The sequence below is a fragment of the Odocoileus virginianus genome, chromosome 27 (genome assembly GCF_023699985.2).
Source record: "Odocoileus virginianus isolate 20LAN1187 ecotype Illinois chromosome 27, Ovbor_1.2, whole genome shotgun sequence".
Lineage (NCBI taxonomy): Eukaryota > Metazoa > Chordata > Mammalia > Artiodactyla > Cervidae > Odocoileus > Odocoileus virginianus.
This window is the reverse complement of record NC_069700.1, coordinates 36,688,228-36,711,597: the sequence shown is the minus strand read 5'-3', so window position 1 is coordinate 36,711,597 and position 23,370 is coordinate 36,688,228. Positions and strand designations below refer to the sequence as shown.

At 47.4% G+C, this 23,370-nt stretch overlaps 1 protein-coding gene across 2 annotated transcripts in view; it reads right to left on the bottom strand.

Moving 5' to 3' along the window:
• Positions 1-23,370, bottom strand: part of LRRC1 (leucine rich repeat containing 1) — a 129,351-nt gene that overhangs the window by 45,455 nt on the left and 60,526 nt on the right. The window contains exons 1-2 of one of the 2 annotated variants that reach the window (XM_070456674.1): positions 16,850-17,621; positions 3,196-3,274 (exon numbers count right to left, since the gene is read on the bottom strand). In XM_070456674.1, coding sequence (XP_070312775.1) covers positions 3,196-3,274; positions 16,850-16,853 — 83 coding nt within the window. In that variant the 5' untranslated portion in view covers positions 16,854-17,621. Of the gene's footprint in view, positions 1-3,195; positions 3,275-16,849; positions 17,622-23,370 lie in introns of those variants that run through there. The other variant, XM_070456673.1, reaches the window with a different exon arrangement.

The window sequence follows — 23,370 nt, the reverse complement described above, 5'->3', positions numbered from 1 at the left end:
ATACTTCTCTTAGACTCTACTGAAAAAAGAATATTCAAAATAAAATTATTATTTAAATAAAGAAAATTTACTTTCACTATTTCTATGGTTACCAGTATCTGGGGCTTAAAAAACACCAACTGAAGGCAAAAAGATCTCATTGCATCTAAAATGTGGAAGGTCCTCATACATAAATCTGCTAAGATGGAGAAGAGAACACATAACTCATTTTTTTGCAGGGGGTAGTGAGGGTTTCTTGCCTTAGTGATAGCCTCTAAATTAGAGTCTTTCATTTCTTTCCTCTTTCTAGGTTCCTTTTTTAAAAACAAATCCTATGCTGTATGACATTTAATATAGAGAATTCTATGAGAGTATTGATGAGGGCTTTCATAATCGATGAAATACATTCTCAGGAATGGTTTTTACAAACTTGCAAACTCTTCCACTGTGGAAAATTCTTAAAGAGATGGGAATACCAGACCACCTTACCTGCCTCCTGAGAGAGAAATCTGTATGCAGGTCAAGAAGCAATAGTCAAAACCGGACATGGAATAATCGACTGGTTCAAAATTGGGAAGGGAGTATGTCAAGGCTATATACTGTCACCCTGCTTATTTAACTTATATGTAAAGTACATCATGCAAAATGCCAAACTGGATGAATCACAAGCTGGAATCAATATTGCTGGGATAAATATCAATAACCTCAGATATGCAGATGATACTACCCTTATGGCAGAAAGTGAAGAAGAACTAAAGAGCCTCTTGATGAAAGTGAAAGAGAAGAGTGAAAAGCTGGTTTAAAACTCAACATTCAGAAAATGAAGATCATGGCATCTGGTTCCATCACTTCAGGGCAAATAGATGGGGGAACAATGGAAACAGTGACAGACTATTTTCTTGGGCTCCAAAATCACTGCAGATGGTGACTGCAGCCATGAAATTAAAAGATGCTTACTCCTTGGAAGAAAAACTATGACAAACCTAGATGGTATATGAAAAAGCAGAGACATTACTTTGCCAACAAAGGTTCATTTAGTCAAAGCTATAGTTTTTCCAGTAGTCATGTATGGATGTGAGAGTTGGACCATAAAGAAAGCTGAAAGCCGAAGATTTGATGCTTTTGAACTGTGGTGTTGGAGAAGACTCTTGAGAGTCCCTTGGACTGCAAGGAGATCAAACGAGTCCATCCTAAAGGAAATCAGTCCTGAATATTCATTGGAAGGACTGATGCTGAAGCTGAAACTCCAATACTTTGGCCACCTGATGTGAAGAACTGACTCATTGAAAAAGACCCTGATGCTGGGAAAGATTAAAAGCAGGAGGAGAAGGGGACAAGAGAGGATGAGATGGTTGGATGGCATCACCGATTCAATGGAACATGAGTTTGAGCAAGGTCTGCGAGTTGGTGATGGACAGGGAGGCCTGGCATGCTGCAATCCACGGGGTCAGAAAAAGTCGGACATGACTGAGTGACTGAACAACAATAACCTCTTCCATGGTGTAACAGAGGTAAGTTATTTTTTTTTTCCATCTATAGCTCAAACGATGCAACTTACCTGTTCTGAATTTTTGCCAGAAACTATATATATATGATAATAATTTTAAAAGTAACTTAAATGATCTTAAATGTAAGGAAAATGTATTTTTAAGTGGCTGATTTTTTTTACTGGCTGTTAACATTAAGAGCCAAGCTAGGGATATGATGTGCTAGGATGAGAAAGGCCAGACTTACGGTGGGGAGAGAGGAAAGCTAGTCTGAGCTGTCGCTCGGCGGCTACATGATCCTAAATGGCCGTCCCATCTCTTGGAGCCTCAGCTGCTTCAGTAATAAAATCCGTAGGCCAAGCTGAATAATTTTTAAGGTCCTTTCAACTCACAGATTCTTAACTCATAATTCTTGAAAGAACACGCCTGTCAAATTAAAATGGCTTTCCTTCAAGAAATCTGCCAAATAGGAGGCCAGGCTGAAAACTCAGTAAGACCTCATATGATCAATGTATTCTGATCCAGAGTTTTGAGATGATGGTAAAGTCACATGTTGGCAGACAATAGGGAAAAAAAAAAAAAAACGGAAAAGGGGATTAAGCAACTGAAGAGTTAACAGAAACCTTCAGGGAATATAGTGAGTATTTCTCAGCTGCCTTGAGCACAAGCAGTTCAGTTTGGTTCGCAGACACTAGCTGAGGGCCCGCTCCTTTCCGGAGAGGACAGCCAGGCAGCAGACACCAGCTGAGTGACAGAGGAGCACTGCAGCCCAGGAGCCCGGGGCGGAAGGTCACTCACACGCAGACTTCCGGTGCTATGAGAAAAGTGCGCAGAGAGCATCACAGCGCCTAGAGGGGGGCTGTGGGAGCCACCAGGAAAGGGCCCTGCAGAGACGTGCTGCGTGGCTGCATCTGGAAGGCGAGTGAAGGGACTGGCACAGTCAGAGGGGGAGGGAAACCGAGGACAGAGCCCTTTCTGACAGTGGCACCAGGCCGGAGGGGGCGACTGAGGGCCGCGAAGGCCGCAGGGCAGGCTGAGGTCAGACAGAGGGCGGAGGAGGCTCACGGCACGGCGAGAGCTCCCACCTGACCTCCCAGGGACGGGAGCTCTGGAAACGCCTGAGGAAGAGGGCCAGCCACACGGACAAGGGTGGTCAGGACAGAGGACGAGACATACGACGGGGGTGAGTCAGAAAGCGATCGGGCTGGAGCTTACTAGAGCACTATTTTCCACAAAAATAAACACTATTAGTAACATAAAACTGAAATGCAAAGGAGAAAAAACAGAATTGTTTTTAAAGACATATTTACTTCTTAAAAGTAAGCAGGTATTAGGAAAAACAAAGTGAAATAGGGCATTCCCCAGCACTCCATACTCAAGAGACCCAGGCAATTTTGAGACAGATGACTCCCAAGTTTTAACTTAATCCCAGTTTTTCTAGACACTTTAAAAACAAACAGAAGGAATGGAAAGGAAGAGTACCTTTCTTTCTTCTGAGGTTGCTTAGAGTCTGTAGAAATCTTAGAAATGGGCCCGCGTGGCCCAGAGACACCCCTGGGACAGACTCGAGAGAGCTGTCCCCGCAGTGCTGTGTGGGCAGCAACTCAGTCACCCTGGCATCACAGGCGCCTGGAATCCACCCATCACTGGACTCTCGACCGAGCCAGGAGGCACAGGAGGGAAAGGGGACCTTTAGTACAATGGCCAGAAAAGCAAGCAGAAAGGTTACCTAGTCAGTGGGTTTCCGCTGAAGTCAGCGATCTGTAGTGCTTTACAGAATGAGATGCTCTCTGGAATTTCAGGAATATCTGCAGAAGGAAAGAAAATGTCCATCACTGACCACCGTTGTGAGCTGTTTTTATCATCCTCGACATGGACCAGAACTATCTGCACACTACTACTTCTGCTCAAATGTGGCGTGGATTTCCAAAGTACTTTTTCCACATTTATATTTGCTTTCCTGATACACGATATGTTCTGAACAGAAGCATGTTCAAGCAAAACATTAAAAACAATCCCCTCCACCAAGTCCCATCACCTCATCAAAAATCACTGCGGTCACTCCCATGGGGCTTTCCCCCTCTACGTGTTCACATGGTTTCATCAGTACAAAGTATTCTCAAGTATGCGTTTTTTACATTCGTTTATTTTCCATTGAAGAACAACTGTTTTACAATGTGTTGTTTGTTTCTGCCATACACCAACATGACTCAGCCACAGTATACACACGTCCCCTCCCTCTTGAAACCCCTCCCCCCACCTCCCACCCCATCCCACCCGTCTAGGTGGTCACAGGGCACTAGTCTGAGCTCCCGAAGTCACACTGCACATTCCCACTGGCTGGCTATCTTACATGTGATAATGTAATGTTCCCAGGCTGCTCTCTCCATGAATCCCACCCTCTCTTTCTCCCACTGTGTCCACAATTCTGCTCTCTATGTCTGTCTCCCTGTTACTGCCCTACAAATGGGTTCATCAGTACCATCTTTCTAGATTCCATACATGTGAATTAACACGCGACATTTGTTTTTCTAGGTTCTAGGTTCATCCGCCTCTTTAGAAGCAACTCAAATGCCCAACAATCCAGTACTGGGCATACACCCTGAGAAACATGACTGAAAAAGACACAGGCATCTCAGTGTTCATTGCAGCACTGTTTACAACAGCCAGGATATGGAAGCACCGACATGTGCATCGACAGGCGAATGGATCAAGGAGCTGTGGTACATACAGACAATGGAACATTACTCAGCCATAAAGTATGCATTTTTAAATTACAGATTTTCTTCTGATTATGAGCATAATCTGGAAAATACAGAAAAGTCCAAAGGTTGGGGGTGGGGGGGAACCACCAGCATTCCCATCACAGTGATGATGTTTTGTCCCAGTGCAGTTTTTATTTGTCACACGCAGACACAGAAGCGACTTGGTTCATGCTTCACTTTATGTTATTTTACAAACTTTCCCCTGTCATTATTTTTCCGAACAGTTCTCCATTCTCAGTGGCAGAAAAGCCCACTGCCTACCTCTTCATGCTCCATGTAACCAATCCCAGTTGTCGGACATTTAGGTTGTTCCCAAGGTCCTAAGGTGATAATCAGATCTCTGCTCGTTTCTGGGTATTTCCTCAGGCTGAGCTCCCGCGGGATAATCGCTGTGCCAAAGGCACTAACAGCATTGGACAAACACTGTTAAACTGCCGACAAGGGGGCGAGGCACGCGCCTGTGCTTCCACTGCCAAGTCAACATCTTCCCCTCTTTTCTGCCTCTTACATTTTAAAAACTGCCTGTGTAAAACAGTTTGGTAACATTTTGTTTTCCATTCCTTTGATTACTAATGAGGCTGAATATTTTTCCCCATGTTTACCTGCCACTAAATGCTGCAATTCTTGAAATGACCAAAATTGCTATTTTAAGTTCTTCTTGTTTAAACCCTGAGATAACAGCTTTCAGAGCTGGAAAAGGTTAGTTCACAGTATTTAATTTCAAGAATACATTATTTTGGACATACTAACATTAAGAAGTGATTCCCAGGTGGCTCAGTGGTAAAGAATCTACCTGCCAATGCAGGAGACACAGGAGACGCAGGTTCAATCCCTGGGTCGGAAAGATCCCCTGAGGAGGAAATGGCAACCCACTCCAGCATTCTTGCCTGGAAAATTCCATGAGCAGAGGAGCCTGGCAAGCTACAGTCTGTGAGGTCACAAAGGCAGACACGACTGAGCCCGCAATATTAAGAAGGGCTGAAATAGAAAAGCTTCTCCCGGTCCCATGCTGTTTCTTCCAGCAGCTTGACAAAGGCAAGCAGTGCCTAAACATACCCGATATTTCTAAACTGGGGGTAAAGAGAGACGGAAGAAGTCAGGGCTAGACGGATGCCCTACACTGAAGCTGCACAGTCATCAGAAGCTACGTGCAAGCTCTCAGTACAAATATTAAAGCTGAAAATATTTAAATCTGTGCTAACATTTGCCTCACACAAGTCTCTGCCTTGTTGTATAAGGTAGTAAAGAACACACATTTCAATTTAAAAAACGGGTCATATAGGTAGTAAAGAACACACATTATTTATGGTCCTAGTTCATAAATACGATAGCAGTATACACACACACACACATACATATACACATACACAAACATATACAGATATATACATACATACATGAGCACATACATACACATATACAAGACACACACACACACATACATATATATGGTTTGTCCACAGTTGAGTCTGGAATGGATTTTTAAAACATACAAACATTTGTAGGCCCTGAGGCACATATACAGTGGCAAGACCCTTTATACATATTAAAGGTAAAGTAAAGTGGAAGTTGCTCAGTTATGTCCGACTCTTTGCAACTCCATGGACTACAGCCCGCCAGGCTCCTCTGTCCATGGGATTCTCCAGGCAAAAATACTGGAGTGGGTTGCCATTTCCTTCTCCAGGGATTCTTCCAGACCCAGGGGTCGAACCTGGTTCTCCTGCACTGCAGGTAGATTCTTTACCATCTTAGCTACCAGGGAAGCCTATGACCTCATGTAACTGCAACATAAATTACTGTAACTTCCACTGCCCAAAGTTGACACTAAGGCTCAGAGATGAAGAACGCCCCCGTCAACGTTAGCGGTCACTTTACTGAGGGCTGAGGTCATGGCACTGTCGGGCATAAGAATGAACAAACTAGTGAATATAACAAAAAAGAGGCGGACTTGGATATAGAGGGTCAAGCTAGAGGTCTCCACAGGGGAGGGGTGATGGGGGAGGGGAGCAAGAGGTGCAAACTACTGGGTATAAGAAAGCTACAAGGATATGCTGTACAATATGTGGAGTATAGGCAATATTTCATAGTAACTGTAAATGGAGTATAAGCTTTAAAAACTGTGAATCACTATATTGCGTACCTATAAATTATATACTTCAATTTTTTTAAAAAAGGAACAGACCAAAAAAAAACAAAAAAAAAACTAAAGACAGAATGAAGGAAGGAACCCCCCTCCATTACAGGACCAGCATGGCTATTCAGGCAGCTGAGGCCACCCGGGTGAACGGGGCCGGGTGGTCCTGCACTGCCGACCGGACCTCCTCAGCCACCACGTCAGGTCCTGGGGAGCAGGTTTTTTAAGGCTGAGAAAAGACAGGCTGCACCTGTCACCTCACAAGCCCTTGGAAAGAAGGTCAAGCTGACACCCACATGTACGTCATATGGCAGCTTTCTGCTCAATCCGAGGAAAAGATCAAGGAAACAGAGAAAGAGTGAAGGCTTGTTAATTGGGTGGAAATCTTTAACACTTCAAAGAGCATCAGAAAAATCCCCGAAGCTCAGGATGATGGGTTTACCAAAGAACACATGAGTAGTGGCTGCAAGAAACTCTGGTCGGGGCTGGTCTGGAGTCAGGGACTCAAGGTAGAAGCAGCAACTGCTGGAGAGAACAGATGGACCGAGTCCAGACGGAGGTGGGTGAGGTCCGCCTCGCAGGAAGGCACGCCCTCCCTGGACAAACCTGCTCGTACGCAAAACCAGCGAATGGAACACAGGTCTCAACTCCAAAGACTGTTTCCTTCTACCTTATATGTGTTCCTAACTTGAAAGAAAAGAACGCATTTGCCTGTAAAAATAAGAGCTTTAGACAAGGAAAGCAAGAGAGTGGTTTGAAGCGTCCTGATTACTGGTTTGCTTTAAGTTACTAAAAATATCAGAACAGAAAGCTAAAGAAAGGGAACAGCAGCTCCTCCTCAAATACCCAGCTAAAATGCCACACCCTCAAGGATACCTCCTTTGGCCCCAAGATTAGGTTGCATTCCCCTGCTCTCAGCTTCCTTGGGCTTCGGCTTCCCGAAATCTGTTACAGTTTTAATTAAATAGTTGTTTGGTGATCAATCTCCCTTACTAACTCTAAGCTCACTGGCAAGAAGGACCGTGTGGGCCTTGTCTGCGTCCCCAAAGCTGACATAGTACAATCGGCTCCCAGGTTCCACACCTGGACACTCTACCAACTGTGGACCAAGATATTAAGAAAAGAAAATTCCAGAATGGTCCAAAAGCAAAACTATTTACTCATGTGACAACTATTTGCATAGTATTGACAAGTGTTTACATTGTACTAGGTATTAGAAGTGATCTGGAGAATAAAGTATATGGGAGGATACAAAAAAATAAATAGAGTGTATGGGAGGATACGCAAGATTCCGTGCAAACACCGTGCTGTCTTATATAAGGGATTACTGCATCCCAGATGCTGACTGTATTAAGTTCAAGCAGTCCACAGTGCTGAATGCTGAAGGAGTAAATGAGAAACTCATGTTGCTAAACCTCTGAAAAGACAGTTGCTCTCTCACCTGAGTCAGGAAACATCCCCCAGAGGGTGGGTATATCGCTGTTTTACCAGTAAGAAAACTGTTTGGTCCTAGGTCTCTCATAAGAGATAGTATAAAGCTTGCAGGTTATTCCCAGCTGAAATCCCCTTTAACTGTCTTCCCATTGTTTTGCTCTGGATAAATGTTAGTTTTAATACTAAACATATGAAAAAAATAGATAAAAAACCACTTCTCAGTGAGGTCAAGGCTGACCACGAACCTCATTAAAAAACTGTAATTTCAATTCCTTCCCCTGCACCCTGTCTTCCTACCACTCACACTCAGTTTCCAAATCCTTCTGTTATTTTCTAATTATTTTCCCTACGCATCTTTTCCTATCCACTCACATTACTATCAGTCCAGTTCAGGCTTCAATCCTCTAGAGGACTACACTATCCTTTTTTAATTTTTATTTTGCACTGGAGTATAGTTAACAATGTTGTGTTCGTTCCAGGTGTCCAATAAAGTAGTTCAGCTTTACATATACATGTACTATTCTTTTTTGCATATGGGTTATCGCAGAATATTGAGTCGAGTTCCCTGTGATACACAGGGATTATCTATTTTACATATTACACTATTCTGCTTAATGGTCTCTCTCTGAAGCCCATTAGTCCTCCATCAAATCCAAACAGTCACAAAAACGATCTGCACATTTTCCACACTTACCAGGTCTGTGGCCTCTGACAAACTACTTAACCTATGTGGGTCTTGATTCCCTCATCTGTAAAAAGGCTCATCAACAGATATTTTCAAATAATACCAGCATATCATACCTTAAGTGTTGCAGAAGTTCAGAGAAAGGATACAGTGAGACAAAGGACCAAGCTTTGAAATAAATAAATAAGAGCAGGAGAGCACAGACAGAAACGTGATCCTGAATGCCGAGCGGGGACAGGGTCAGCCCTGGGCACAGCTGCCTGAACTCAGGGCATCAGAGCGGGAGTGTCTGTGGAGATGGCCAGACAGATCTCTCGACAGAAGACTCCCAAGACTAGGCTGAGTGTTTGCAGTTAACTTGCCAGACACGGAGTTTACTCTTCTCTAAAAAAGGCATAAATCCCAGCTCCAGCGTAGGGCTGTCAAAGGATAAAGGAGAGGCACACAATCACACAGGACAAAATCTCCTGGACCTCTTGTTTTATATGGGATGGGGGTCACTGTTTTGCATTCAAGGCTGAGCATTTTTTTTTAACTTGAAATGTAGTTAGATTTATAGTGTTAATTTCTGCTATACAGCAAAGAGATTCAGATATATATACATAATCTGATGTAGATATGTACACACACACCCACCCACCCTTTTTCTTTTTTGGTCAAGCTGCCTGGCATGCAGATCCTAGTTCCCTGACCAGGGAGTGAACCCTCAATCCCTGAAGTGGAAGCCTGGACTCTTAACCACTGGACTTCCAGGGAAGTCCCTTATACATTCTTAAGTCTTCTTTCCCGTGATGTTTTATCACAGGATATTGAATATATTTCCCTGTGCCCTACAGCAGGACCTATTGCTTATTAGATACATAAACGTTTACACTGCTAACCCCAACCTCCCACTCCATCCTCCCCAGCCCCTCTCCTCAGCAGCCACAAGGCTGTTCTTCACGTCTGAGAGTCTGTCTCTGCTGCGTAGATGGGTTCATTCATGTCATAGTTTGGATTTTGCATGTCAGTGATATTGCATGGTACTGTCTTTCCCTTTCTTAGTATGATCATCTCTCAGCCCATTCTCGGTGCTGTGAATGAAGGTTGGATAATTTGAAGAACAGCAGTGTGATTAACAAGGATGAGAGGATTGAGAGCTTCTGCTGCTGTTTTAACTGAGAAGCAACAGTGATTAAACCCTGAATGAATATTTATTAACACACAAATATGAGAAATAACTCATGAGGTTTTCATCTCATTAAAGAAGGTGCCCCCAAACTCCTAACTGCCAACATTCAGCTTATGTCAAGCTTCTATACAGGTTAAAAAAAACGTTAAAAAAGGGTATTAAAAAAAAAAATTTAATCACATTTTTCATGAATTCAAATGGGCTTTATCTCATGTATGTCCAAGAATAAAAGCATAAAATTTGATATTTATAAGATGTCTGAGAATGATAGTAAAATTAAGTAATCTCTTCCCTATAACTTTCTTAAGATAACCTTCAATGTGGACCCACTCTAAGCTTTCCTCATTTCTGAATCAGAACTGCTTTGAGTTTACTTAAAAAGTAAAAATACCAAATCTGCTGCTTACCAGTATAACCATTACTACCACCTGTATACAGGAGACTGATAATCTGCCCTAAACCCTGCAGTGCCAAAAATCTTCCTCTTCACCACCATCGAGGGGACAACCACCCTGGCACCGTTGAGCCCAAGGGCTTCTGAGAGAGAACACACTTCCCGCCGCAGATTCTGTCATTCAGAAAGTGACCCAGAAGGACAGGGCTGCCCTTCCTGGCACGCCTCCGCTTTTCTCAGCAACCACTTTTAACACATCAGGATGCGGTTCCACCTTCCGCAGCCCCCTAACCTACAAGAGGAATACAGCGGCTTAGTACACATCCCTCGATAAGGGACCGGACGCCCAGAAGCCTGGAGGCGGACCAGCACCCCTCCTGAAAAGCTATCACCATCTCAGGGCCCACCGTGTGATGGAAACAGGCTGGACTGCGTGACCTCGTGGTTCCTTCAACGTTTGTGTGAGTACAGAACCTTCCAGGGCATTTCCTTTCATGGAGAACTGCGTGCGGACAGCCTACCCAGTCTGTGACCACAGTCCCTGTGCCCAGAAGGCTAAGTTCTTTTTGAATAAATGGCATTTCTCACTGGTTCTATATAAAGAGCATCTCTTCTTCTGGGTTCAAGACCTATCCGGTGTCTGCAGTTACAGTCCTAGGCTCTCTCCACTGAGAGGACTGTGACATTTGAAGCAAAAAAGAAAGCCTTATATATGTGGTAGCTGTTCCCTCGTGGCTCAGCTGGTAAAGAATCTGCCTGCAATGCTGGAGACCCAGGTTTGATTCATGGGTCAGGCAGATCCCCTGGAGAAGGGAATGATTACCCACTCTAGTCTTCTTGCCTGGCGGGCTACAGTCCATGGGGTCACAAAGAGCTGGACACAACTGAGCGACTAACACTTTCACACTTTTCTCTAAGAGTATCTAATTCATGTTAATTGATTAAAAATTGGAAGGAGCGCGTTTAAAGGAGAACTGAAAAGGTTAAAGAAAGCAAATTATGATCTACATCACATAACTTGGTAAAATTGAAAGGAGTGACATTTTAAAACTCAGGACACAGTCCGTGGAAGGCTGGCAAGTTGAAGATTTATTACTGGACATGGAGCAGGAGCCGTGTCAGTCGCCATCTGCACGGACAGCGTGGGCTCTGCCGTCCCCGCAGGCAGGCAGCGTCCAGCACAGACGGCTCCTCTCCCGGCCCCAGCCCTACGGCCAGGGACCCCTCACCTGAACGCCAGGGCAGCCCAGCCTCCTTCCCGCTGAGCCACAGGGGAGGCAGGCTTACTGAGGGTCAGGCACTCTGCATAAACAAGGCAGTTTAAATCCTCACAACAGCTCCAGGGAAGTGACCCCCACCCCCGCTCCCTGCGGAAGGAACCTGGTCAGCAGGACGGCAGGGAGGATAGCCCGAGTCAGCCCACCCCACTCTCCCCGGGGGCCTGCGCTCTGGACCTTAAAGTCATCTCGACTCTGAAAGAAAGCTGTGAGGTCAAGAGTGCTTGCGAAGGAGTCTGGGGGAGGACTCCAGCCCACAGACCTCTGAGGGCAGCTTTAACGCTCTTTTTTTCCACTTAATTCCTCTGATTAAATGAAATCAAGCTAATAATTCATTTTCAAGAGAACATCACAAAAATGTCAAAATAGCAAAGGAGAAAGTTCAAAACTCAATTCTCTGCTTTGGCTAATCTTTACCAACTTTTGACTGTGATGGAGCTTTGAAATTAAGTACGGTATTTGCCTAAGTACAAAATATTAAACTGTTTCATCCTTGTTTCTTGCTTAAGGTAGCTCCTATAAGGGAAGACAAAGAATATAGTTAGCACTATTGACAAAAAGGCACCAGCGCGTCATCAAATTCCAGGCATATCGTCCCCAAACCCCCTCAAATAGATGAGGCCTCCCACTGTGCCCTGTGCTTCAAAGTGAGTATCTATTAACCCAGACATGTTCCCAGGCCCTGGCTTCCACACCAGATGAACTCTGCTGGCTCAGGGACCACGTGTGTTCTTTCTGGCCACGCCAGGTGACTTCTGGGATCTTAGTTCCCCGACCAGGGATTGAGCCTGGGCTCCCGACAGTGACAGAACCAGGTCCCAACCACTGAACCGCCAGGGAAGTCCCCTGGACCGGGCCTATCTTGTCGCCAGCGTCTCTGCAGTGCGACCATGCGGGCCCCAAGGCAGTGTGCGACGTGACTGACCGACCCCTGCGTTGGCCTGGGGTTGGGGGGACGCCGGCACTGCCCAAGACCTCGGCTCCTCCCAAGGCATCCTCTGCCTCATCCAGCAGCGCGGCGACCGAGAGGCTCGATGGGCTGGTGGACCGGACAACGCGGTAAAGCAGACAAACGGAAAGGACTGGGGAGGGGTGCCCCCCGAGGCGCACAGGTTTCATCACCTTTTCCAGCAACGCGTGGGGCCTGGGGCATGTGCCACACCTCCTCGCACCCTGACACACTCAGATCAGCGGGGAAACCCTCATCAACACCTCCATCGGCATGGGGGGGTCTACCTGACCATCATCATCAGTATCCCATCTGCGAGAAGCGCGCTGCTGAATGGACTGTCAGGAGTTGAGGGCAGAAGCTCAAAGCATCACTGATGCTTAACCACGTCAGAGGCCAACAAAAAACAAGCAAATGGCGCCAGGGTAACAGGAGCCACCTGAACCGCCCTCAGAGATCCAGGGGCAGGGATAATCCAGCGGCAGCCCAGCCGCTTCAGAGGCACACGGGTACCGAACCCTAACCTCCCCTGGACCTGCAGCGACACTCAACAGAGCATCCTGACTCGTCCCGAGACTCGTCCTGGGAAGAAAGGTGCACCAGGGCCCACGGGGCACTTCCCCCCCCCCCCCCCCCCCCCCCGCCACACACACACACACACACACATACACACAGAGAGACACAGACACACACAGAAACACACACAGATACAGACACACACACACAGAGACACAGACACACACACAGACACAGACACACAGAAACACACACACACACAGAGACACACACAGAGGGGGTGAACCCGTGCTGAGGCAGCCGGGGGCGGAACAGGCAGAGTGAAAGGTCGAGGAGCAGAGGGTCCCCAGGAGGGCGGGTCGGCGGGGTGGCCAGCAGGTCAGGGGAGCACGTGCTGCCCACAGTGATCCCAGGCGCCGTCCAGGGGCCACCAACACAGAGATGGTGCGAGGGGTCAGACGCAAAGGTGGGGAAGCCAGGTCCCCCGTCCGCTCCTGTGGACAGAGAGGAGGGCAGGCACACAGAAGCTGCCACTCTCAGATGTAGGGCTCCTGGCCGGCAAAACCGGGAAATGGGGGGACAGTGACGTGACTCTGCCATCGCAAAGCCGGACAGATGTGTTCACAAGGGCTGCTGTGCCCTGGCCTCTGTTTAATCAGAGATTACAGCCTCGCTGGGGGGCTGAAATCTCCTGGCTTTTCACTAAACAACAATGAGTTTTTCTTATCAAAAAGACTTGGCAATCCTGTGTCATGACCCCATCTGGAATAAATCCTGCTGCTCCATTAAATCCAGACATCTGCGAGCCTAGGGTGCCTTCAGAAAGCCTGGCAATTCAGGCAAAGAGGAAGGGTCTGTGGCTTGAGGAGAAAACGAAGCGTGTTTGGGTTTGATCTTTTTGTTGCAGACATCTACAGGGCAGGTAGAGAGGCAGACAGAAGTGAGGTGAAGCGGCGTGGCTATCCATGCCCACCTTCACTCAGAAGGCAGCGCACAGGCGCCAAGGGGAGGCCTCCGGACACCGTCCACGTCCACAGGGAGCGGTGGGGGGGCCGTGCAGACGAGGGAAGGGCCCCAGGCCAGGAGACAGCCCTCCCCACAGCAGAAGCAAGTGACAAGACCCCAAACATGAAACATCCTCCGCAAACCATGAGCCCGGCATCTGGCTGCAAGGCTGCATGCAGGGTCCAGGGGAGGCGGGAAGGTTACTCTGGGGGTCATGTCATGGATCAACACCATGAAATGAGGCCTCGCCAAAGACCAGACTCGAACACAAGGACTGAACAACCAGCGGTGGACAGGATGAGTGCGTAAAAAGAGAGGCTTTGGGCCGCGGTGGAACCCTGAAGGCTGACTTCCGGCTCACTTCGGGCTTGCTCTGGGTACATCACACTGCTTCACTGAGGGCTGTTTACCCCTCCGGTAACACAGGGCTTTGTAGGCCAATCGGGCTGGCTGATGCTGGGCTCCCGGCTCCATCCTGCTTAAACATATCTGGGATTGTCAAGTAAGACTCGGAATGAACATGTAATCCTGGCCTGCACTAGCTGCCACAGCTGTCCTCTCGGCGTGCAGGGAAAGTAACAATGAGACGCGGAGATCTTTTGTTCAAAGGCACCATCCCCCCATTTATCACATTTCCCAAAACCCCAGGGACTCGCCCATGAGGCAGTGGGCCTCTGGAGACAGACAGGACTCCTGCCCGTGTCCAGCGTCTGGAGGGCACAGCGGGAACAGACAGTGTGGGGCAGAAAAGCTGGCGTGGTCTCTATGTGGTGAGGGGGGCAGAGGGGACACAAGCCCCTTTGTCAAAGTTTTGAGTCTTGGTAACTCAGGACTCAAAAAAAAAAAAAGCTTTTCCCAGCCAAGAGGATTTTCACCTAATTCCAGCCACAATTACAAAAATAACCTTTACGCCTCAGCTTTTCCTCCCCAGCAGCGTTGACTCAATAAACACAAATATGTCCTAAGATACACGATCTCTTGTTTGGGGGGAACAAGAAGGTAAAGCATTACAGAATAGTAAATGTGGGGTTTCAGACATACTGGGGGGGGGGGTGAGAAGCACACAGTTTGGGCTTCTTTCTGCTTGTCCTCTTCCCGGAATAAAATACGTAGATTCTGAAATAATGTCTACTTAAACCTCAAGATAACAACTAAATGCCCCAAATTCAGTTACTTTGTCATTCAAAATTACTGCTCATTTTAATTACCCCCATTTAATACGGACAAAATCACAACTCGGGTATTTAGGCACCAAACCTCTCAGGGAAATGAGGTCTCCCGATGGCTCTGGGATGCCATGGCCCAGAAATGAAGGCTTCAGCTCCCCCCAGCCCAAGTCGCTCCAACTTCTGAGACCACAAGTCCTCTCCTCCCTCCCCTGAACTGCAGATGAGTCCCTGCAGTCAGGGTCCCTTCTCGGGGATTCCGGGCCTGGCCCCGAGCTGTTTGTGGCACCCTTGTAAATGTATTCCCTTCATCTTTCCAATTAGCATCTGCGCCTGTCAGCTGGAATAAACATCCTCACACCCCCACATCGGGCACCGTGTCTGCCAGCTGACAGGCCACAGGCTGCGGTGAGTCATTCAGAGCCCGGAACCACGCTCTGGGGAGCACGGGGAGCAGACGCGGGCGCAGGGCCAGCGCACCGTCCTCCCCAGAGCGGGGAGAAGCCTCCTGCCCCAGACAAACTGGCTGGAGCCCTGACGCTCCGCAGTTCCCACCAGCCTTCCCTGGGCATCTCCCCAACCCAGGTCCAAAAACACCACTGAGGATCCCAAGGCTGGGAGCTCCCAACATTACAGACGCATTTACGCACTGACAAGGTCAGGCCCACTCCGAGCAACAGATTCGCAGGGTCTGGGGTAGGGAGAAAAGACTCTGCGTTTCAACCCAGCTCTCCTGGAGACACAGAAAGTGCCTTGGAGCCCCCGAGAAACAATGAGGCATTAGACTTCATTGGTTCCTAGCCCTGAATGCACTTCAGAATCACCTGGGGCCTGAGTCCAATGACGTCAGTCCTGGGTGGGGTCTGGGCCAAAAGACAAACATCACAGGATATCCCTTCATGTGGAATTAAAAAAAAAAGATACAAGTGAACTTATTTACAAAATAGAAACAGATTCACAGACATAGGAAGCAAACTTATGGTTACCAAAAGCGGGGGGGGGTGGCCGCTTCGATAAACTAGGAGCTTTGGATGAACAGATACAGACAACTATATACAAAATAAATTAACAAGGACCTACTGCATAGCACAGGGAACTATATTCAACACCTTGTAATAACATAATGGAAAACAATCTGAAAAAGTATACACTTATATGTATTTAAACATGCATTTTATAACTGAATATATATTTATATAACTGAACCACTTTGCTGTACACCAGAAACTAACACAACATTGCAAATCAAATATATGTCATTAAGAAAAAACCCTACTTCAGCAGAATCTAAGATGTAGTCAGGTCAGGGGTCACAGATGATGTGGCTCTAGCCAAGCTGGTGGGGTACCCGACCCACCCGACCATTACTCATGGCTCCTGCCCATCATCCATCTCCAGGGAAAGCTCTTCTGTCATTAGAGGGAGGCCCAGCCTACACGGAAGGCTGCACACACTGAGGGCTGGATCAGAGTGCTTCAAAAGGAGGCAGAACAGTGACGGAAGGGAAAATAGGGCTGTTTCATTATTTGAAAGAAGATGGGGAAAGGAGTGGGTAAAAAGAGGTGGGGAAAGATGGATAGGGGGTCTGTTTGAATCTAATTCAACAGTCTCCTTCCCACTTTTAAATAAAATCAATTTTTAAGAAATTCCTCTACCTGTGATACAAGTATACTTTTTCAAAAGTAACCCTAAAAAAAAAAAAGTTAAAGTAGAAAACAGAGTGCCAAAGTATTCTAAAAAGGGCTCAAAAACATGTTTACACAATTTCAAACAATACAGTAGAAAAGCGCTTAAGGGCTTAAATATATAAGCTGCCAACTGACAGAAGTAAAGATATGCTATTAGGAACACACTGAACTTCTTAAAAAGAAACATTTCAGAACTTACACATTAAAATTGGTAGTGTCCCTGAAAGCAGTCATCACAGGAGGCATGCATACTTATTCTGGTGTTGTCACTGGATGAATGTTTTGGTGTTCCTTCTCAGAATTGCAATGAGTATTTCTCGTAACCCAAGGTTTTGAGAAAATCTTGCAGAACCAATGCTGTCTTTATCAATTACAGAAAATTCAAGACTGGGAACTAATATAAAAATATACTCTGTGTTTCTGCTGAATCTCACTCTGAAGATGATTATGTCAAGTTTGCATCTATGTCCACGTCCTAAACCAATCTTCCCAGGCTCTCCATCCAAGTTTAGGGCAAAAAGTCAGAGAGAGGATGAAATGCTTGCTTCTGCTGAGGGGTCGTCTAGATTAGTACAGCAGATTCTTGAATTCTGGACTGTGCAAAAAATCATTTTCTGTACTTAAACCGTTAGTCCATGGATTCAAGAAAAGTTTTGGCCTAAATGCTGTTTAGGATCTTGAAACCATCAGGAACTGTCTAGGTTCTGTTGGGTTCTTTTTTTATTTTTTCTTTTTTTAAATGGTGATGTCTCTTTTTCAATTGAAGTATAGTTGGTTTACAATGTCCTGTTAATTTTAGCTGTACAGCAAAGTGATTCAGTTATACATATGTATTCTTTTTCAGATCATTTTTCCTTATAGATTATTATAGGATATTAAGTATTGTTACCTGTGCTATACAGTAGGTCCTTTTTGGTTGTCTATCCTGTATTAAGTAGTATGTACCTATTAATCCCGAACACCTAATCTATCCCTCCCCCCCTTCCCTTTGGTAACTGTAACTTTGTTTTCTCCGTCCATGGGTCTATTTCCATTTTGTATATAAGTTCACTTGTATCTTTTTTTTTAAGATTGCACATACAAGCAATATCATGTATTTGTCTTTCTCTGTATGACTTACTTCACTTATGGTAATCTGTGAGCATGACTCCATCCGTGTCACTGCAAATGGCATTATTTCATTCTTTCTATGGCTACGCAGTATTAGTGTGTGTATGTGCATGTGTGCGCGTGTGTGTGTGTGACATCTTCCTTATCCATTCATCTGTCAACAGACATCAGGCTGTTCCCATGTCCTGACTATTTGTAATCAGTGCTGCTATGAACAGCTGGGCGTGTGTGTATTCTGACTCCAGTCTAACTTACATGAGTTGCCCTGGAGATTGAAAGGCAGACTCTGGGATCCTGCCCTGGGAATTCCGATTGAATAGTCCTTGGAGAAAGTAGGAAATGAGCAACTTTCACAAGGATTCTGACAGAGGTGGTCCAGAGCCCACCTGGAGAAACACTGCTCCATGTGAATGAAGGAAGAACAAAATCCGAAGTCTAAACTTCCAGGGAGCAAGAAGTCTTGCTCCCATCATACCTGAAATCCCCTTTCTCTGTGGTCTGTGGTCAGCAGGACATTCTGATTTGCTGGACTTTTTCATCTTTTTCTCCATCCTCCCTTTCATACCTACAAATATGGTTTTGCCCACATGGTCTGCAGGCCTCTGGGGACAGACTGTGTCTTGCCATCTCTTGGACAGAATTCTTCCTTCTGCTTTATCTGTGATAACATCCCAGTGCCCAAGGTTCAGAGAAAGCAGAGTAAATGTCTCCTGACTATTTCAACTTAATGTAGAAGTTCTGGGGTGCTTTCGAAGAACTTAAAATGCATTATAAAGATCACATCTTATAATGCCATGAACGTGCTAAATCTCTCATCTCATTGATTCTCTGCCAGCCATCTACTGGTTTCTGAACTAATTCACGTAATTCAAGAAATCTACACCTAAGGCTGGACAGAGGGGCTGCAGACACTGCACCTTGTTACAAAGCGCCTTCCGAGAACAAGCGCTCCTGCAAATCAAAAAGTGACCAATATGGGGCCTCTCCTCTTGTGTCCAGTTTCTCTCTGAAGTTAAAATGGAACCAACGGCCCCAAGGGCAAAGCCTGGGAGATCACCCTATTCATGCATCTTGGAAGCAACGGCCCCAAGGGCAAAGCCTGAGAGATCACCTTAGTCATTCATCTTGGAAGCAACGGCCCCAAGGGCAAATCCTGAGAGATCACCCTATTCATTCATCTTGGAATCAATGGCCCCAAGGGCAAAGCCTGAGAGATCACCCTATTCATTCATCTTGGAATCAACAGCCCCAAGGGCAAAGTCTGAGAGACCAACCTATTCATTCATCTTGGAATCAATGGCCCCAAGTACAAAGCCTAGGAGATCACCCTATTCATTCATCTGTTCACATATCAGATTATTTATGCCATTAATATTTAGTGGACCCTGGAGACTTAGGTCAAGCTGTGTGGCAGAAGGTAAGGAGGCAAAGGTGAGTAAGACGTGCAGCCTTGGCCCACAATGACTTCAAAATCCAGGAGGCAAAAGAGGTGTAATAAACCTAAGTTTAGTGACACCCCACACCAGAGACCTTAACAGCGTGGGGAGAGTCTGCAAGTGGGAAGGGCAGGTTGATGACTTAAACCTTATTTACCTCCACTGATTTTTATAATGAACCATATGCTGCTTTTATAATTTAAAAAAAAAAATCCCAAGGTGAAATAAACTTGGAAACACAATGGGTAAATGCAATCATTCAAGGGGCTTAGAAAGAAGGAACACTGTCTGTGGTCCTCAAGACTTAACATGGGATAACCAGGCTTACTATGCCCAGATTCCACTTTGTCCCAATCATCACTGACGACCAGACTTCAAAAAAAGAACACCGATGACTGTTCCCCCACTACCCTTCTGCCTTCTGAAGGGTCTGCCTGGATGGCTCATCCCCACACCAGCCAGCCATCAAACCGTACACATGTTCCCCGAGGGACGGAAGTCCTCCACTAATGAAATCCCAGTCAACCGTCCAAGACACCCTTCACACCAGGACTGTTCCCGTCCCTGAGAACTGGCAGATCCCGTAGGAAGCCAGGAAGCTGCTGTTTCCGTTAGGAAATGGGGCCAGGGGCGTTTTTCAGCACCCCTCTGATCTTGTAAAGAGAGTCTGGGCACACACACAAAACAAAGCAATGAGGGTTATAAACCGCCTGGTGCCGCTTCTGGGCTCGCAGAGGACCTCTGGATGCCAAATCAGCCCACATTTACCGACCATCCCACCTCCTTTTCCAGGCAGCCTTCCCGGATGCTCATCCCGCATCCGGCTCCCAGGCAAGCTTTCAGGAGACTCCCGTTTCCCTCCCTGCTCCTTCCCAGCCTGTCGCAGGTTCCTTTCCATCAGTGCTTTCACAGTGGTGATCCCCAGGGTGCTGCCCTCCCACAGCCCACGCCTGGACCACCTCATCTGTGGTGACAGCTCTATCACTGATCCGCAGAGTTAACTCCACCTTGAAAGGTCCGTCCTCTGGGGTGTCTGACGCAGTCACACAGTGGCCTGTCCCTGACGCCAGCCAGCACTCTGCCGACCAGCCCCCTCGCCGCTCCTCCTTACATTTTTCTCTGCTCTGCCTGCCCTGCAGGCACCTGCACCTTCACTCCGGCAGCTCCAAACATCACCTCTACCGGGATGCCTCCCAAACCTTCACCTCCCCTGAGCCTCAGACCTGATATTCCCCTGCCCACCGAACACACCTACTGGGATCATCCAGAGGCATCTCCCCCATCTCTGCCCTCAGTCCTGACCCTGCCTTCAGGATCTCCTGTCTCCCCGTGGGGGGAAGAGGGATTTACCCCAGGCCCAGACCTCTCACTCGCCCTTCCCCCACATCCCGTCACCTCCCCACCTGTCACCCTCGGCCTGGTCCAGCATCTCCCTGCTCCCCCCCCCCCAGCCCCTTCATCCCCCACGTGGACGCCTGCCTCCTCCCCCTAGGCTGCCCCCACTGAGCCCACGCTCCCCCTGGGTGACCTCAGCATCACCCCCTGTGAACACCCTTTCATAGCACCAAAACCCCACCTCCCCAGGTTTCCAGAAAACACTCCTCACCCAGGTCCCCAGGCCCTCCCAATCCCCCTGCATCCACCTCTCTGCAGGCGCATCTCTTGCCACGTGCTGCAGTAACAGACTGCATTTCCCAAGTTTCAGACCTTCAGACAAACACACGTACTATGTCATCTGCCTAGCAACAGTCTTCCTGCATTTCTTTGTCTCTACCTGTGACTTGTTCCTCAGAGCCTGAGTAAATGTTACCTTTCCCAGGAAGTCTCCTTAATATTCCTCCATCCCTGGGAATGACGGAGGCCCCGTCCCACCCTGTGCTCCTTCAGGCACACCTCTGACCTCGTCCAGTCATCACAGATGGACCTGGTCCTTCCATCCCGTCCCTAAATCCCCTGAAAGCCATCGCCCATCTGACCTGTTACTGGTGGCCCCCAGCACAGAACTCGAATACGTGGTTTTGGTTAAAAATTCAAGAAGTGAGTACAACTCATTCCAAAACTGTTCCTGCCCCACTGTCCCTGGTCTCAGAGAAGCGTGCATTCTGGCCAAGAAACTTCACCCATGCTCTGATGGGCTTTCACAAGGAAACATGCTGCCTTAATTCCGAGCACTGACTTGAGTTTTATTCTTCCCATCTGGACCACTGAGGAAGGGCATAAAAGTTGCCAACACAGCCGAGCGGCATCTTAGAAATAAGAATAACTTTGGCTGGCAGCACAGGGCTCCAGAAGCCACGCCATCTGCTCAGGAAATGCCAACGACCTCCAAGGAGACCTCCTCACCATGGTTCAAGGGGTCACACCTAAAAGCTGATGAGTCCAAGATGAGAGTCCCAGGCAGGGACCTTGATGAGAAGGTCTGTTATGGACAAAAAATACGTGGTACGTATACACAATGAAATATTAGCCACAAAAAAGGAATGAAAGAAAGCCACTTGTATCAACATGGATGGACCTAGAGATTATCATACTAAGTAAGTCAGAGAAAGACAAATACCATATGATATCACTTATATGTGGAATTAAAAAAAATGATACAAATGAACTCGTTTACAAGAAACAGATTCACAGACTCAAAAAACAGACACATGGGCACCAAATAGAGATAAACCAGGAGTTTGGCATTAACACACACACACTACTGCATACCAAACAGACAAGCAACAGGACTACTGTGCGGCTTAGGGAACTCTGCTCTGTACTCTGCAATAACCTACAAGGGAACAGAATCTGAAAAAGAAAGGATACATGTATACACGTAACTGATTCACTTAGCTGTACACTTGAAACTAACATAATATAAATCAACTACACGTGCATGCGAGCTAAGTCGCTTCAGTCGTGTCTGACTCTGCGACCCTATGGACTATAACCCACCAGGCTCCTCTGTCCTGGGATTCTCCAGGGAAGAACACTTGGCGGGGTGGGGGGTCCCATGCCCTCCTCCAGCCACAACAGTGTAAATCACCTATACTCCAATACAACATTTAAAAAATGGAATTAAAAAAGTTACGAAGGTCCGAGTGAGACGCAGAGAGGGACGAAGCCCCGTGACCCACTCAGTTCCCAGGGTGCCGGCTGCCCCTGCCCTGAGCTGGGCCACTGAGGAGAGACCCGACGCCGGCTGGCCTGTCCGTTTTACCCGGGGACCCCACGGCCCCCCGGCTCGTGGCTGCCTGTGGCGTGGGACGCGCATGAGTTAACGGCACATGGCCCCCCACGTGCGTCTGCCTGGCTCAGCCCCGCCCCCCCACGTGCATCTGCCTGGCTCAGCCCCACCCCCCACGTGCGTCTGCCTGGCTCAGCCCCGCCCCCCCACGTGCATCTGCCTGGCTCAGCGCGCCCCCCCCCCCCCCCCCGCCACGTGCGTCTGCCTCGCTCAGCTGAGACCCATGTTCCTCTCCACCGAGCACTCACCCACCCCGCTGAGCAAAGGAAGGCCTGTTCCTTCACAGCCTGCAGCACCGCCAGACTAAGGTGAACAGCGGAGTTAAACGCTTCAGGACAATGCCTCTTAACGCGCAGTGGCACTTTCCCTGAGCACCTTCACCAGCAAGACACACGTCAGGTACACACGTCGGGTACACACGGTGATGCTTCACAGAGCCGGAGGAGGGCTGGGCGTCTGTGCTCCGCCCGCTTCGGTCCACATCCACTACCACGCGCCCACCCTGAGCCGAGGCCCAGCGGGTGGCGATGCCGCGTTCACTGCTTTCAACACAAGACCCTAAGGCAGGCAGAGACGTCCAAACAGCTTCCTCACCTCCTTCCGCACTCTGTCCGGTTGCCTGTACCTTATCAGGTTCTCTGGAAATCCCCCATCTTGATGGTTACCTATACCAATCCTACCTTCCAAACCTACAGCTTCCTCTTGGTGTTAAAGTTACTGGTCAGTTCATGTTTTCTCCAGAAAGTCAAAAAGGCAAGGGTTATTGATTAATCTACCTTGGTAAAACAGTTAAATGTTTACCAATAATGGTTCAGGAAATGTTCACAAACCTAAATGAAGTGACTGAAAGCAAGACAGAAATATCTACATGCTCCATAACCCCAACTTTGTGAAGCAGGTAATGAAAAGGAAAATTATTAAAGAGAATACATAAAAACATTAATG